Source organism: Oryctolagus cuniculus, chromosome 8 (genome assembly GCF_051225735.1).
Source record: "Oryctolagus cuniculus isolate XC-2025 breed Fujian yellow rabbit chromosome 8, ASM5122573v1, whole genome shotgun sequence".
Lineage (NCBI taxonomy): Eukaryota > Metazoa > Chordata > Mammalia > Lagomorpha > Leporidae > Oryctolagus > Oryctolagus cuniculus.
The window spans coordinates 105,861,934-105,879,668 of NC_142874.1; the positions used below are offsets into that span (position 1 = coordinate 105,861,934).

Consider the following 17,735-nt stretch of genomic DNA (forward strand, 5'->3'; position numbering starts at 1 on the left):
TCTGGTGTTCTTGGTTTTAATTGTCTGAACCTGGACTACCAATAGCAAAGTTTAACAAATGAGATACCCCCATTTTCTTACTTCTAACAATACTGTTTTTGATCATTTTCACAGATATTTCACTCTGTGGGCTAATATTGCCTATTGGTTTAACGTTTGGCAAAGGCTTTTTTATGGCCATTTTGAGGGAGACAGGATCAATTAACAATTTTTATGGGCAAGACCCTGCACTGTATCCTGTGGAGTGGACAGGAAAGAATCAATAAGCTGCTTCCCTTCTCTCCTAGGGCTTAAAGGATTTTTGGAGAAATGAGGCATTTATATGAAAAACCATGGTACAAAAGCCATGCAGCATGAAAATCACAATATAAAAGGCACAGATGACCAACCTGTAGGAGTTGTACACCAGAGAAAGCCTTTATGATTGGAACATTTTAAAGTCCTCCAGAAAGGAAATGCGATTTAAGAGGGTCTAGGAGAGTGGGTAGGCTTTTTGAGGAGAAGGAGAGGCAGTAGGAGAAAAGGTATAATAAACACAGATAGGGGAGGGCAAAATTGCCTTCAAGAACAGTAAGCGATTTCAATAGAAAGCTCAAGAAAGGCAGAAATGGGAAAGAAACCTGGAAAAGTGGTTTGGATAAGCAGAAAGCAGTAGAGCCCAGGGATGGGGAAAATACTCAGTTGTTAATGTCACTATTGAAGGAAGAGATGATTTAGGAGAAAAAATAGGTTTGATTTATTGTTAAATTGCATATGATGATAGATCAGTCAAATAACATTGAGCCAAAAGAGAAAATTATGTAGTTTTCAAAATCTGGGCCCAACCAGATTTGATTTTACCCTGATTTTTGACACCTAAGAGTGTGAATTAAGATTGCACTGTTGGAGGCATTCCCCATCACAACTAAAGGAGTAGGATCCTTGAATTGTAGAGCTGGTTGGGTCTGTAGAAATCATGTAATCCATTTGGCCATGAGTTAACTTGGGTTTCAGAAAGACTAGGTTATTGAGCCTGAGATCACATAGTCTCGTAGTGATAATGTTAAAACACAGTTGTCCACTAATTTCTGATCCATTGCTGGATCCACATGACCTGATGTCTACGCACTCTTCTCTACAAAAACACACATATGATTTTATGTGGGTATCAATTCGAAATCTTATCAGATATATATAATTTTTAATTCAGCATTTCCCTAGTTTTGGATACTTCCATTCTCCCCTTCCTGACTCCAATTCATCACTCTCCCTCCATTCAACACACCTGATATTCCTCGTTCTGAATATTTTTGGAATTTTTTTTGAAAGGCAGAGTTACACAAAGAGGTAGAGAGAGAGAGATCTTCCATCCACTAGTTAACTCTCAAATGGCCTCAATGGTCAGGGCTGGGCCAGGCCAAAGCCAAGAGCTAGGAGCCAGGAGCTTCTTCCCTGTCTCCCACATGGGTGCAGGGGCACAAGCACGTGGCCCATCTTCCACTGTTTTCCCAGGCCCATTAGCAGGGAGCTGGATCAGAAGTAGAGCAGCCAGGTCTTGAACTGACACCCATATGGGATGCTGGCATCACAGGTGCAGCCTTAATCTGCTACACCACAACACCGGCCCTATATTTTTAGAATTCATGTAATCATAAATGAACACACAAATGTACTTTCAAAAGTCTATGGGAATGAAATTAACACATTAGTTTATTTTGTGTAAAAAATGAAATCCATGCATATAAGGAGTCTTCAAAAAGTTTTTGGAAAATGTGTATTGTGAAAAAAGTATACATGGATTTCAATTTTTTTTGCATCAAAGTATACTTAAATACCACTTTTTCAGGAAGCACCTTGTGAGTATGAATACACATGGACTAATTTCAAGCATTGTTTTGCAAAAATGAGAATATATGTTCTCTTGTCTGTATGTTGTACTTTTCACTCAACCACACTGTGGGTAAATCCCTCCCACGTGAAAAACTCTCACCTAATTAGATACTTATTGTAATGGTTGCATAATACTCAATGGCAGAGGTACCTCACTATCCTGAGATTCTCTCCACTCATGGGATCAGTTTGTTTCCAGTTTTTGCCTTTACAAATAATACTTCAATAAGCCTATGTATTACTCTATATATATGTGATGGAGTTTTTATTCCTGTTGACAGAGTTGGTGCCACTGAGTCAAACGCATGTGTTTTTAGTTTTAAAAAACTAAAAAGCTTTTCTAAGACAGCCATAACAATAAGTCTTTGTTCATACAATTCATAGAAATACTTGCCTTCACTAAATCTCTCCAGACTATACTATTTTAGGTCTTTTTTTTCTCAGTTAGTTTTTTAAGTGCAATCGGTGTAAAGTAAAACCTCATTATTTCTTTATTTGCATTTGTTTGACTACAAATGAATTTGATCATCTTCTCATGGGTTTGTTGGTTATCTGGATTTCCTTTCCTGTAAACTCCCTTTTCATATTCATTTTTTCCAAAGGGTTATTTTGTTCCCTTGTTTTTTGGCCTACCCTCAAGGATTGCATTTTTTCAAATCTCTTCTATCTTTTATGTATCTTTTGTCTTGTAAAAGCTTTACATTTTATTTAGTTACCTATGTTTATGTTTTCCTCTTTCACCTGTTATATTTTCGTGGCAAAAGAAGTCTATACCCCTGCTTTTAGGTTATTTTTATGGTCTCTTAATTTTCTTACAGAATTTTTGTTTAGTTATTTATTTTACATTTTAACTTTTAATCCATCTGAACCCATCTAGATTTTATTTTCTGAATTGGTATAAGATAAAGGTCTGCTTGTCTTTTCTTCCAGATGAATAAACAATTTACAAGCACCCTTTGTTAAATAACATATCCTTTTGCCACTTAATTGAAATGTCTCTTTGTCATATATTAAATCTCCATTTATATTTGGATCTATTTCTAGATCTTCTTTCACATATATGTTGAGGCATATTAAAGTACTTTTTAATTTAAGTACAGAAATTTTATGAGATTTTCCTGAAAGCTGGTAAATCACATGACACAGATGATCTTGAGGTAGCTCTCAAACTTAGGCAGATACATTAATAAAACTCATCTACTAGGTGCCTGCATTGTGGTATAATAGGGTAAGCCACCACTTGCAACATCAGCATCCCATAGCACAGTGCTAGTTTGACTCTGGCTGCTCCACTTCCAATCCAGCTTCGTCCTAAGGCACCTGAAAGAGAGTAGAAGGTGGCCCAAGTACTTGGGCACCTGCTGGCTTCAGCCTGACCCAGCCCTGGCTGTTGTAGACTTCTGGTGAACCAACAAAAATGGAAGATCTCTATCTCTCTCTCTCATTCTGTCCTAAATAAAATAACTAAATAAATCGATTTTTAAACCTATCTGCTAGACAGCAGTAGGATATAAGCAAGAAGAAGTCATGCACCAAAATAATATTTGTGTAATTAAAATATTTTCAAAAGTTTTATTCACAAGCTCTACTTTTATGTCAACAAATACAGAAAGAAATGATTTCATGTGTTAATGAGATTTTATAACAACGACGATTTGATGTGGTTTTCAGTCGTTAAATGATGCACCATGTTAATGGGACTGTTTTCTTGATCCACAGGCTGGTTCTTCAAGGTAATCTTTCTTGGCTGTCTTCACTCTGAGCTCCGACGGCTTCCAGGGGGAGCATTACTCCAGGGAGAGCTCCGGAGTATTCTTGGAGAGAAATTCCATGGGGACTGTACCTGACCCTCTGGGACCGACTAAATCTTCCCTGCTTGCACCTGCTGGAAAAGAGGACTCCCTGGCAGAGCTGCAAACTCCCTGCCCTCAGCAGCAACCATCTCTCCTGTGCAAGAATGCCCACAGCCTTTCAGGCGCCCCTTCAGAAGCAAACCTCAGCCCCAGTGCAGCTGCTGAGGCCCTGATGCAGGCCTGTGAGCATGCGACCACCCAGCCAGATATGTCTTCTCCCAGTGTTTTCAATGAGGTGGGGAAAGCACCTCTTACACCCAACTCCCCTGGCCACCCCCAGCTCCCAGGCAGCAGTGAGCCCATCACACCAGCGCTGAGTTTTGCAGCAGGAAAGGAGGATGCTAAACACACACCATTTGCAATTCCAGTCAATCAGCCAACCTACCCAGCCAACCTTCATGATCAGCCCAATACCAGCCCCTCATCAGTACCTGAACATCCCCTGGTGAAATCACAGACACCCTGCGAGGGAAAGCAACCTGAGACGTCGAGTTGTGCTGCAGGGGACACCTGTGGCAGCAGCAAAGATCAAGTGTCTTGTGATTTTCCTTCTCAAGAAACAATCCAGGCAACAGTGCAGACTCCAGAGACAGCAGCCAGGGCGTCCAGCCGATCATCCCCTCTTGTCGGTGGACCAGAAGGGAAAAGGGACCAAGCCGCCCGGGACTCTGTGACAAGGTCTTGCGAAAGCCCCACAAGAGAAGATGAATGTCCCCAGAACAAACAGCCCTCTGTCACTGCCTCTGACACACAAGGCATCCCTTCTGGGGCGTCTCCACCATCCCGCCTCACCAGCGATGCATCCACACGTCCTGCAAACCCAGAGCCCGTGCAGCTTCCTGCACAGCCTCAGGGTTCAAAGTTCAAAGAAGCCAGTACAATGACCAGCCAAGCTGAAAGTGAGCTCAAGGAAGTCCCCAGCAGAGCTCGGCAAGATGCCGAGGTGCAGGCAGTGGCGATTGTCCAGAGCCGATCCGTGTCCACCAGCCCCAGCATCCTCACTGCATTCCTAAAGGAGATCCCTGCTGCAGAGCGTTTGGAACAAGAGCAGCTGCGTGTCGTCTGTCATGGCCATGGCAGTGGAAGCCCCAGGTTGGAGCTCTCTGACCCATTGTTAGCCCCCCAGCCATCCGGGCAGTGCCCTGGCATCATGCCACAGGTGCACATCCAAACACATAAACCAGCGAGCCTACCCACCGAGGTTCTTAAAACCTCATCAGTCAATGTGGCCTCCAGCCATGCCCAGGATACGTGGAAAGAAGGTGGGAGTTCAGCAGGAAGGAGCCCAGAGAGCTGCGAACAGCCAACCTGTAACCAGCTCGCAGGCTCCCTGAAGGCTGGCCCCATTGACCAGATTTCTGGCCTTGTAGGAGGCCAAGCTGAAACGCGCCAGGCACTGGGGAACTCTGAAAGCAAGATGTCTGAGGGTGTAGTAAAAAGCACAGATGGCCACAAAGCAGACTCAGGCTGCAGACTCTCCCAATCTTGTGTCCCGGCCGGCAAAGCCGACCAGTCCAGCACCTTGGATCCTGCTGATCAAGGAGGTGCAAGGGAAAAGAAGACTGCGTCTCCCCAGATAGGCAGAGAACAAGATACTGATACCCCGGATGCCAAGACTCTACTGCTCAATCCTAAAACTCAAGAAGGTGGAGGCACAGGCTCACCTGCTAATCCCACCCCCTCTCCTGTTAGAAAGAACCAGGAGAGCACCTTGGAAGAAAACAGACAGACCAAGACAGCCACCAGCCTGAGCCTGCCATCCGACGCCCTGGGGGACTCCAGCCCGGGCTCTGGCAAGAGGACCCCTTCTCGCTCGGTCAAGGCCAGCCCGCGCCGGGCCAGCCGGGTCAGCGAGTTCCTTAAGGAGCAGAAGCTGAACGTGACGGCGGCGGCCGCGCAGGTGGGATTCACTCCAGGCGAGAAGAAGAAGCAGCTTGGCACGGACGCCAAGCCCCATCTGAAACAGTCCAAGCGCGTCAGGGACGTCATGTGGGATGAGCAGGGCATGACCTGGGAGGTGTACGGTGCCTCCTTGGACCCCGAGTCCCTGGGAATCGCCATCCAGAACCATTTGCAAAGGCAAATCAGGGAACACGAGAAATTAATCAAAACGCAAAGTGGCCAGGCCCGGAGATCCATTTCCTCAGATACATCTTCAAATAAGAAGCTCAAAGGAAGGCAACACAGTGTTTTCCAGTCCTTGCTGCAGAACTTTCGACGCCCCAACTGCTGTGTTCGCCCCGCCCCCTCTTCTGTGTTAGATTGAAAGGGAGCCCATGTGAAGGCCCGCCCACACGGCCATTGTGCTTGAGCCTCTGCTCCAATTCTGACTTTGCTGGGGGCAGGGGGGTGGGGTTGTTGGGGTTTCCGGTTTTTGGTTTTGGAGAGGCAAGGAAGAAAAAGCAAGAATGAACTATAGGAATTTGTGATTCAGAATCCTTGGGTCCTGTGACTGGAACCATGTAAAGAAAAGGTCGTTTCAACTGGACGCAAAGGACCAGAAGCAAGCTTCCCTGAGGATTTGCAAGCTAAAGTGGAAATCCGTTTTTTTTATTATGATGTTGCTTGTAGAAACTGCATTATCATACGTGTGTCCTTTTGTACGACTGCCTCAATTTATCATACAATGTTGTTTCCATTAAAATCCCTGCTTTGTATTTAAAAAGTCGCAAAAAGACTATTAGCAAAAAATACTGCTAACGGTTCTAGCCCTATTATAATAAGAATGCTTTTACCACACAAAATTTAAGTAGGTGATAAGAACCATACTGTAAAAAAAGAAACAAATTTGACTAATTCCTAAGCCAGCTAACCTTAAATAAAGCATTTACATATGTAAAATGCCAGATATGAATTAGTATTTGTAAATATCTGCAGATACCTTTTTATAAACCTTGTTATAGCTGTGAATAAATACAAGAGAGTTGCAGTAGGAAAATTAGCTAAGCCTTTGAATATGAATACTGCCTACATCAGACATGGATTCACAGATACACATTGTCCTTTGCTGAAAGCAGTGCATCTCTGTGATTCCGGCCAGATTAAATTCCCGTTTGTTTGTTTTTTTTTTTTTTTACCCTAGAGGAAAGAAGTACATGGGACGGAATTCTTGAAAAGACTCATTAAATTACTGGCAATACAAAATTTTATGTGTGTAGGTGTTTGTCAGTTGTATTCTACTGAGAATACTAAGGTCTGGGTTCAGAATTATAAATAGCAGTTTACCAAGCACTGTTTGTTGTTGTGTGTTAATACAGGAAAGTCTCATGAGTAACAAAACCATATGTTTAATCTAGACCCCGATAAACAAGATGCAGTATGTGTTTTGCTTTTGATTTGGTCTAGTAGCTTCTAATGGCAACTGTAGTTGACACCAAATAGAACACAAACTTCCTTTCAGGGTTTGTATGCAGACTAATCTCATCTAATTACATTAAGTTTATCATCTGGACTCAAAAGGTTGTTCCGCAAATGGACTGGTTAAGAGAAACACAATCATATATCATCCTTCAAACCCAAGTAAAAGAGAGACCTTTACAGAAACCTGGTTTGAGTTTGGGTAGGTAGGCTGTGTTGCTTGAGAACACAGGCACCTGTTTGATCTCAGCTCTCACATGTCTCTAGAAGAGGGTGTCCCTAAGACACATGAGCGTCCCCTCAGGCACTGGTCTGACCTTGGCCTGGAAGTGACCAGCAGCAGCTTGAGAATCGTGGTAAAGATGGGGAATGAGCAGGGCCCTAGGAAGACTTTGCTTCCCACACTGACTTTTGGGAGAGCGCTGGTCTCCATCTTGCATTTGGAAAATCAGGCTGTTAGATGTTGGAGGCACCGGTTGCCTTCTCTGAACTCATCCCCCCTAATGAGCCAGGAGGGCTTCTGATGGTGTGTTCCCTCCCCACAGACTCATAGATATCATTTGTACAGTAAATTCACAATACCTGTTTTGCCTTTTTTTAATTTTAATTCTAGTATGCAGATTCTGAATGGATGGGGGGAAAATCATATCTAAACTTGAACACGACAGCCAAACTAGATACAACATAAATTAGCAAGAAACAAAAGTAATAAAACAAAAATAAATTTTAAAGAACCTTTGATTCCTTCCGATTTGACTGTGTATGGAACCTGCCTAAGTAGCATCACACTCAGAACATTTCCAGAGTCCAGGAACAGTAATTACAGTTGATACGTTTGGAACTTAATAATGAATCTTTAAATAAGACACAGTTTTCAACTTCTTACTCATTGACCTCTCTTAAGAATAGAGCTATCTAAAGTAGAAATTACCATCAAATTACCAAACTGCAACTGATGACTAGAGATTCAACCTCAATCTCTCCTCCCACACTGCCAGCTTCAGGTACCCGTTTGTAGTCATGCTCATGTCATCCCGTCTCACATGTCTTTGCCAGGACATGATTTTGCTCCTGTCTCTGCTCCCTCACTGGCTGCCTCCCTCCCACACTGGCACACATGCTGTGTGGACACAGCGTGCACCCTGTGTACACAGTGGCAGCTGTCAACAGTACCCTCTCCTGCTGGGTGGGCCCCCAGGTAATCCTCTTCTGTGACAAGGCTAGAACAGGCTGTTCCTGCATTCAAATAAAAGAGAAGAAAGAATTCAGTATCCCGTAATAATATTTATTTTCATGAGTTTAGAGTAACCACATGATTTATAAATAGTTAAATGAATCAGAGGCCTGAGAGAGTTGTAGGCATCTGTCCCACATTAAATAAATTAAAACTGCTCAATTTGGTATTGTAGCTGTGCCTCTCACATGAAAACTTGAAGGAAAAAAATATTTGATGTAGTAATTTTAACTCATTTTCATGGGTGCTAGAACTAAATTCTTCTACAACAGTTTAGAAATTGCAACAGATTACAAAATCTTTCTTGTTTTGTTACTTCTTGGGTCTTAGAGAACTAACAGCTTTTAGAAGCAGTGACAGAAATATATCGTCAATGGTTGAATAAGAGAAGAGTCTATTCAAAACAGCAGTACTTTTACATTGTAATACCCACCCTAACTTCCTTTTGCAATAAAACTTTATTTGAAAATCTTCCTTCACTTCACTTTGTGGCACAGCATTAGACTTTCCATCTATTACTTGTGACACCGTAGAATCCATCATTCAGCAAAAGAAGTTGCAAAACATCCTTCCTTACTCAGTTAATATTCCTTATTTGGCCTGGCATGATCCACCTTGAATTGAATACTGCTTCTTACTGCCCTTATCTTTGGGATATAATTTGGTCCTATTTGGGTTTTTGAAATATATGGAGGAAATAGTTTATTGAATCAAGAGATGGAAATATTTCTTAAACTAGTAATGAAAGAGGTGAGTTAGAACTCTGGCTGGAAAATAATTCAATGATTGAAGTGACAAGATACAAAGTGAGCATTAGAATTTTTCTTTAAATATTGATTGACCTGTTTTTATTATTGTAAGAATGTCATAGCTTCAGTTGTCATGTGTTTACTTTGAGGGGTGCTTTTCTAATTGTGTCTTTTGGATTATCGGTGTTTGATGCTACAAACTAACTATTTTACATACAGTGAAATCCAGATTAACCTCTGTGTGGGGATCAGTGGCATAAGGTGAACATTTTACTAAGTCACGTTTAGCCAAAAACCTTTTGTTTGCATCCTAAATGAAATATTTATAAAATGCATTACTATGTTTTCCCACCTTAACAAGTTCAACTATGTTGAATGTCATTTGATCTTTGATGATTTTTAATTATGATAATTGTCTGATATTCACTGTTTTAGATGCCATGTTTTCAATATTATAAACAGCAACAATGAAATGAATTGGACTGAATATGCATATGTAATATATACCCTCCAGGTTGGATTTTGGAATCAGATTCTTACTCAGAGTTTGCCATCTAAAAATAGAAAGCAGAAGAGGAAAATGGCATTTGGTTATATCCCAGAGTATTGAGATTTCACCATTCCTATCTTATCCTAATGTTATTCCTCTCACTTCTGAGAATTCATGTCATTCTGGGAATATCTGTATATACCACACCAAGAATAGGATATGATGTGATTTTCAATTTTGCTGTCAGAGGTTATAGATGGGTGTGCTGTGAATGTGAATTCTTAGCCTTTGCTGTATCCATTCTATTATTGTTTTCCTGGGAAAAAAACTATTGTATTCCTTCCTCCTACATACTGTGCATGTGTTTAAAAAAAAAAAAAGTGTCCCCTCGTAGTACCACAAAATTCACCTCACCCTTTCTCTACTTTTTCATAATCATTATAAAGAAAAACAGTATGTTAGGATAAGGTTTTCATATATGTACATGTGTTTTTATTGAAAACAGGCAGTTGTAGTCTTGTGTAGCCCTCCACCTGCCTGATTAACTAATTATCTCCAATGCTGCCATGGAGATGAGGCTGTTGACTCTCTCCTGCTTTGTCCTAAGCAGTGTTTGAGAAATGAGGCCTGTGAATTTCCCTTTGTGATAATAAAAAATACAGTGAAGTCAGAAGTATCTCCGGTAAGTGAGCTGACCACCTTGTCCCAGCCTCTGTTCCTTCTGTGTGGTGAAGCCAAAGTCTTGCCCAGGTCTGCTTCAGTGCTTGCTACTTTACTTTGGTGTCTTAGTGTGCAGTTTCCCGTTAGCAGTGTTCTTGGTGTCCTGTGTGGTCCTCTTGGTTGATTCTCTCCAAATATGAGTCAGCCGCTGCCACCTGGCAAGTAGCAGGCAATATGCTGAATCTCCTGTCCATCCTTGTAACTATATCCTTCTTATTGAAATTCTGCAACTGGCTGGGTAATTACAAACGTTATCTGTGCAGACACATGGGCTAATGGATGTTTACATCGTTTGAGACATTTTTACAGAAGGGGATGTGGGGGGGGTGATATAGTCTTGCAAATACTGAAAAAGATTTCCATGAACTTTACTCTCTGGAAAAAAAAAAAAAGAATTCTCCTTGCTACAGAAATTAAATCAGCTTGGTTTGCAATAACCAAGGACATAAACAAAGATCGATTGAGGTGGAAAAGTTCTGTCTCGCAAGTTACCAGTGACATCTGCCAGAGGTCATTACCGCTACTTTTAACTGTGAACATTCACCAGCCAAATTACTCACTTGCCACAACCAACTAACCTCTCTCAGAATAAATCCAGTGTGTCTGTATATATGTTGTAGATAGAAACAACAAAATATTCTGAAATATTGCCTTTGGCTGTTAGGTAAATCGAAGTGATGTTAATTATAAAGGACTTTCTCTGTGAATTGACTATGGGAGCCAGAATGGTGCAACAAGATGTTATTTACAAAATTTTTTAGACCCAGATATCTCAGATACTCACCATGAGAATGAAGACTGTTGAATCTGAAATTAAAGCCAAGCAATAATGTGCCAAAAAGAGGCAGTTATACCAGCAAGTGCATCTAGAACAGGCACACCATTAGACAATTATGGTTTGCTCTATGAAGACTGACTGTAACCCACAGAATAAATGTGAAGGCAGAATGTCTGCTTTCCTGCTGGAAACCTTGTTTCAGAGCTCTGTCAAGACGTATGACACCAGAGAGAATTAGTAGAGATACAGTTACCATCTCTGTTCATGCTAGTGAAGGCAGAAGAGGAGCCACTTAAAGTCTTGCTGGCTCACTCCTCAAGACAGCAACAAAAAGCTTGGTTGAACTGGAGGCATTAGCATGTAGGAAAGCAATTCAGTTAATTCCACCCAGTGGATTACCAGCCTTCACGATGAATACTGGGCTCCCAAATGTAAAATTACTAAAACATGAGGACTTGTATCAAAAGGGGCCTCAAATAATGCCTTACAGAAAATGATGTTCCAGATGGGTATTTCTAAATACTAATTCTTCGGGTGTCTTTCGGGGTTCCAAGTCAAAATTAATTGGCTGCAAAACTGCAGGAATTGAAATCACATATTATTCACTTCAGGAAAATACACACTGATCAGCCAGCATGGTGATGGTTGTGATGAGCACCATAGTGATTTAAGTGTGTTAGAAAGAATTAAATGGTAGAGAAATCCTGACTTCATGCTTGATCTGTTAAATATGAAATTTCATCAGTTTCTTTCCAGGGTGAAAATTATAGCTTGCTTTTTTTATATCACTGCTAGTATTTGTTACTTTAAAAGTTAAATTGTTTGGCCTTATAAAAACTTTTAACAGTTAAGCAATTTTTTTCTGATTCATATCATTGCTGTTAATAAAAAACATGTACAGGCTGTGTGTAAACTATTTTGAATGAATAGAAAAGACTTATCCATGCTAATCAGTATCTTCATGATTGTAGTTTAGATCCTTAGCATTTGTTTCAGAGCACATCATTGAGTTAATTATTTTTATAATATTTTTCGTTTGTGGCTTAAATGATGCTGGCGAATCAGGAGATTGCAGTATTATAGTCAAGCTCCTAAATCCTTTGAGGAAAGGAGAGACTAATTTTTGTGTTAAGGGCATCTGGAGATACCTTTTATTGAGGTTGAGAAAACTCCATGTGACCTGAAAACTCAAGAAAAATATATACTCACAATGACTGAATTCCTACATGTATTTATCTCTGCTGTACTAATGTGTGAGCAGTATGTTGTGCACAATACTGTATCTGATCGTGGTATGTCAGTGCATTCTCTAAGTGTATACAGTCTGTGAGTGATTGGTTTTCTATTTTTATGTGTAGAAAAAAACAACATGCTGTAACCCACGTAAAGGCCAATTACTGCCATCGGGTAGGCACATGTATGAAAATGAATAAAGCTAACAAAAGTTTGCATGTGTGTTCGGTAATGGAATTTGTCCTTTCATTTGTGAAGGTCAGAAAGGGCTGTTTATTGCTTCACCTTTTTATCACCTATGAAAGTAGACAACATAATTATCACAAAGATTGAATATAGTAATCAGTAGATTGGCATGTTATTAAATCTGCCAGGGCTAATTAACCACACCATTAGGCACAGGTAAGGTCAATTTTTTGACCGCCAGGATGATTTGCATTCCTCACACATCCTCTCTGTGTTACGTGTGTGACTAGGATGTACATACTATGGGTGTGATTGTGTACATACCTTGTATGAATTATCTAAATCCTCAAAGCAGTTACAGGAAAAAGGGAAGAAGAAGCTGTTCAGAAGCCTCAAAAGGGCTAATCAAAATGTTTCTTCATTTTCTACACATAAAAAAATACCCAGCATAACTATAAAAGCTTATCCACATCCATGCACACAGAAGCACATTTTATTCACGCTAGTATATTTAAGTAAATCAAAAATTAAAATGACAAACTGAAGTGACAACTATGATAAGTCTATAATCCAAATATTACCATTGGAACAGATTCTCCCTATTAGGTAGTATTACTCTCTGGTAGCAGATTTCCTGCTTAGGAAAGTTGAGGTTCACTGAGCTTTGAAAATCCTTACTAAGGCTAGTACCTGAGCAATTTTGAAGTATAAATGCTGTTCCTTATGCACCTACTTTTATATATGGAAATTCTATTTGGTCATTTATCATTGTGTTTATTTGCATGTGCTGACTGATTAAAGTCTCTCTCTCCTTTTTTTTTTTTTTTTTTTTTTGGAAGATGTATCCCTAGATTTCAAAAAAGTATGTAGTCACTAAAAGTAGAAAACAATTTTGTAGGCATTCTTCTCTTGAGATCAGCAAAGAAGTATCTCCCAACACCAAGAATGAAAACAAAAAGTCCAGATACTGTTGTAGGATAAAAGCAGCTATGAGTTCCTTAAGATGAACTTAAATAAAAAATTACTGTTGTTGATGACAATGGCAATGTGGAGAAGAGATGACCAAGTTAGGAGAGTTGCCAGCAAATTTCCACACTGGGCAAGATTTATCACTTTGTCACAGTTCCAATCAGTGAATCGATCTTGTCATTAGGGATCAAAAAGGTTCCTAAAACCTAAAGCAATTTAACCCTAGTTCTTTGACACTAAAAATTATCTTTGCTGAGTGTTGGGTTGATGAAAGGAATGGAAATATGAGAGTCACCCCTTGAAAAGGAATTCCATTTGGCAAAGTACTAATATAACCACTTCTCAGTAGAAAGTTAAGAATAGTATTCAAATATATATTTATGTTTTATAGAATCAATGTGCTGTCTTTATATGTTAAATAAAAGTTATAGCCAAGTATAAAAAAAACTACAACTATAGCTGTTGGTGTTTTTTTACCTACTAAATACATACTTGATTATAAGTGCAGCATATCTGAAATCCTGATGTTTGTCAATATTTATTGTTGCTTAAAAGATAAATTTATGTAATTATTTTGGAAGACATGTATTAATTTAAATGAAATGATACCAGAAAAATTAACAGCTGTCAATATGAAATAATTTGTATGTAAATACTCAGCTAAGATATACCAAAATTGCAGTGTGAAGTTAAATCACTGAAGAAGTGGTAATATTCAAAATGAAAAGTCCACTTATAAATGTCAATGTTAGAACCTAAAGTTCCACCTTTTTATGTCCACATACAAAGATCACAAACTGTTTATTTAAGAAAGATCCCATCTTCCAGATATTCACCAATAAAACTTCATTTCTTAGCAAAAAGGTGAAAGGTTATAATACAAGTTAAAAGATTTTAGAATTACATAGGCTTCCACATTCATTTTGGATTTGAATTTTGAATGGATGTTTAAAGTACTGGAATTTAACTGATGACAACTTTACCTTCAAAAACCTTAGAATATGATTTTTTTTTTGCATCTCACGTTCCATAATAAATGTGATATAGAATAAAATTTCCTGTTTTCTGTTGTTGTTGTTGTTGCTGTTGCCACTGCTGTTGCAATTGTCCTTTCAGCCCTGGGTGAGTAAAGAATCAGTATTTTCCATGTGACACTTTCTGTTAGGAATCTCCATTTGGAGCTGTAAGTGTTCAGAATAAAAGAGCTTTTCTTCTTTCATTAAAATAGAATTCCCATGGACCCAAGCACGACTCCAGATGGCACAGCAGTGTATGTATGTGAGTGCATGCATGCTTGTGTGTGCACGTGTTTTCTTTTGCTGTTAAAGGTGATGGAAGCTCAGCTTTCATGGAAATACAGACAAGGAGTGAAGGTATGAAGCATTTAGACTGTGTCATGTCCAGGCTTGGCTATTTCTTGTAAATGGCATTCAGGTGTCTGCCGTGCAATGCCATACTCTCTCGCCACTGCTGAGTAGGTGAATTGGCATCCTGCGGTCTTAGATTCCTAGAATCAGATAGAAATCAGCCAGGTCCTCCAATCTGGTTTAGCCATTCATAAAACTAACACTATAATTTGATACCTTTTTGCTTCTTAAATCTGTCTTTTGTTCCTGGATGAACTTCAGTAAAAGAGAAGTAAAATAATTATGATCCCAAAATCTAGAACAAAAAAATGATTTTGTGAATTTTCCAAAAGTGTTTCAAACTTTCTAAAAGCCATGCTCTAACTACCGTGCATGTGTATTCAGCCTTAAATGGTCCCTGCAGCTGCCATTATCTAATTCTTATAAACTTGACCTTTGTTCTTGGCAAAATTAAGTCTCATGCATTTCCATTCATGGAGAATTAGGTCAGGCCTCAGTCCTCAGGGGGCTGGACCAGTTTGTCTTAGGCGATAGCTGTTTATGCCCTGCCAGCAGGTGTTTGTCTCCTTAGGTGCCTTTTACAGCCAACTGTTCTCACTCATCCAGATCATCTAGGTTGAGTAGTTCACAAAAGAACAGGCTTTTTTAGCATAATCTGACTTCACTGGACTAGTTGTGAACTCAAAGATCTCTGGTTTCTCAGAAAGGAGCTGTTTTTTGAAACCATATAGGATCACTTCTAGCCTACTACACCACCTTGAACCACTGGACTGCTTTAACAAAACATAAATTGATAACTTACACAAACAACAGAAATTTATTTCTCACAATTCCAGAAGCTGGTAAGTCCAACATCAAGGCATGCTTGGTATCTGATGAGGGTCTAATTTCTGGCTCACTGGCAGTGGCTTTGTAATAGGTCCTCTCTGTGGTAGAAGGGGCGAAAGGCCTTTCTTGGGTTTTTTTTCCAAGAGCGCTAACCCCATTCATAGGAACCTCTGTTCTCACAACTTAATCACCTCCCAAGGGCTTCCCCACCACCACCTCTTAATGCCTTCACCCTAGGGTTAGGATTTTAACATCAATTTTGGATGAACACAAATGTTCACACCATACCACATACACATTAATCAACTCATGAGTGCCAACATTACTTAATTTTCCTTAACATATTTGAGACTATCAGTGAGCTAGTTTATATAATTCTAAAATGTTTGGACCTTCTAACTATCTTAATAATGTTCTGCAGCTGGTTTTTCTAAATATAGAGGACTAACATCGTTGAAATTCAGATTGTCTGATGGAAACTAAAAGTGCTTGTAGAGATTTCTAGTGGGAGTATCAACATCTCGGGAATGCTATCTCCCTACACCTCATTTTAGTGCCCCTTGACATGTCTCAATCAAACTTCCCAAAACCCTAAGCCTATCATTTAAAAAAAAAAAAAAAAAACTAAGCAGAATGTCATTGCCAAAGATATACACACTTGAAAGCAAGATAAAAATTCTCAAAGGGCTGTAAAATATTTGTTTGTCTAAATTCTTTTAGCCTAAAATAATAGTAATAATAAAATAATAGCTATGCGCCCAATCACCCACTGGGCACTTCCCACATACATCTCCACTTTGGAAGATATTTTGTATATATGCACACTGTTTTCCCATACATTTTTTCCAGTGGCAAATATTTGAGACATGCATTGGATGATCAAAGAGATATAGCTTAGAATCAAAAGACCCTGTGTTCAAATCTCAGGTTTGAATCAAACTAAGCTCCTTGGCTAAGTCATTTAATCTTTCTGAGAATCACTGTATTCATCTTTAAATTGAGAATAACGTTGCTTGCTTCACACCATTGTGACAATTAAATGACATGTGCAAGGCATGTTTCTTCCCCTATTCTTTTGAGTTTTGCATTCTTTGCTTGAACTTACAAGGCTGGAATTTTGCCATTTGCTTCTAATTATTTAAACTTTTTCTGAATCTAGACAAGTACTCAGAATGATCTTAGATATGACTATAAAATACATAAAATGTGACCTTAAAAGTATTTCCGGGCTGGCGCCGCGGCTCACTAGGCTAATCCTCCGCCTTGCGGCGCCGGCACACCGGGTTCTAGTCCCGGTCGGGGAGCCGGATTCTGTCCCGGTTGCCCCTCTTCCAGGCCAGCCCTCTGCTGTGGCCAGGGAGTGCAGTGGAGGATGGCCCAGGTGCTTGGGCCCTGCACCCCATGGGAGACCAGGAGAAGCACCTGGCTCCTGCCATCGGATCAGCGCGGTGCACCGGCTGCAGCGCGCCGGCCGCGGTGACCATTGGAGGGTGAACCAACGGCAAAGGAAGACCTTTCTCTCTGTCTCTCTCTCACTGTCCACTCTGCCTGTCAAAAAAAAAAAAAAAAAAAGTATTTCCGGGGGTAGGCATTCAGCCAAATGATTAAGACATCAGAGAACCTAGGTTCCATTCTCAGTTCAGACTCTAAATCTAGCATCCTGCTAAAACAGATCCTGAAAGGCAGCAGTGAGGGCTCAAGTGAATGGATTCCTGCCACCCACACGGGACACCTGCACTGAGTTTCCAACCTCAGCGCTGGCCTCTCTGCGGGGCCAATGCGGGTGTTTGGTGAGGGAACCAGTGGATAGGAGCTCTCCTTTTCTGTGTGTCTCTCAAATACATCTTTGAAAATTAAACATATTTCCCTTTTCTGTTTGAAGCATGAGGGCAATGTAGTTAAGCATTCAGAACTGGCATATCTTTAAGAATTAGGAAAAGATTTGGAGTAAGTTTAACTTTATCACATCAAATAGATTGTAAATGCAGGAAGTTAAATACTAATAAAAATATGGCCAAGTCAAAAAGGATGGGAAAGGGAAGTTGAAATTGGTAAATTTGATTCCATTAAAATTTAAAACTTAGACAGTATGAAAGATTCCA

At 40.0% G+C, this 17,735-nt stretch overlaps 1 protein-coding gene across 5 annotated transcripts in view; it reads left to right on the plus strand.

Moving 5' to 3' along the window:
- Positions 1–12,499, plus strand: part of GPRIN3 (GPRIN family member 3) — an 81,849-nt gene extending 69,350 nt beyond the window's left edge. For all 5 annotated transcript variants that reach the window (XM_051819568.3, XM_008267607.5, XM_089302631.1 and 2 more), the window contains one exon: positions 3,589–12,499. In XM_051819568.3, coding sequence (XP_051675528.3) covers positions 3,700–5,988 — 2,289 coding nt within the window. In that variant the 5' untranslated portion in view covers positions 3,589–3,699 and the 3' untranslated portion in view covers positions 5,989–12,499. The remainder of the gene's footprint in view (positions 1–3,588) is intronic.
- The last annotated feature ends 5,236 nt before the right edge of the window (positions 12,500–17,735 follow it).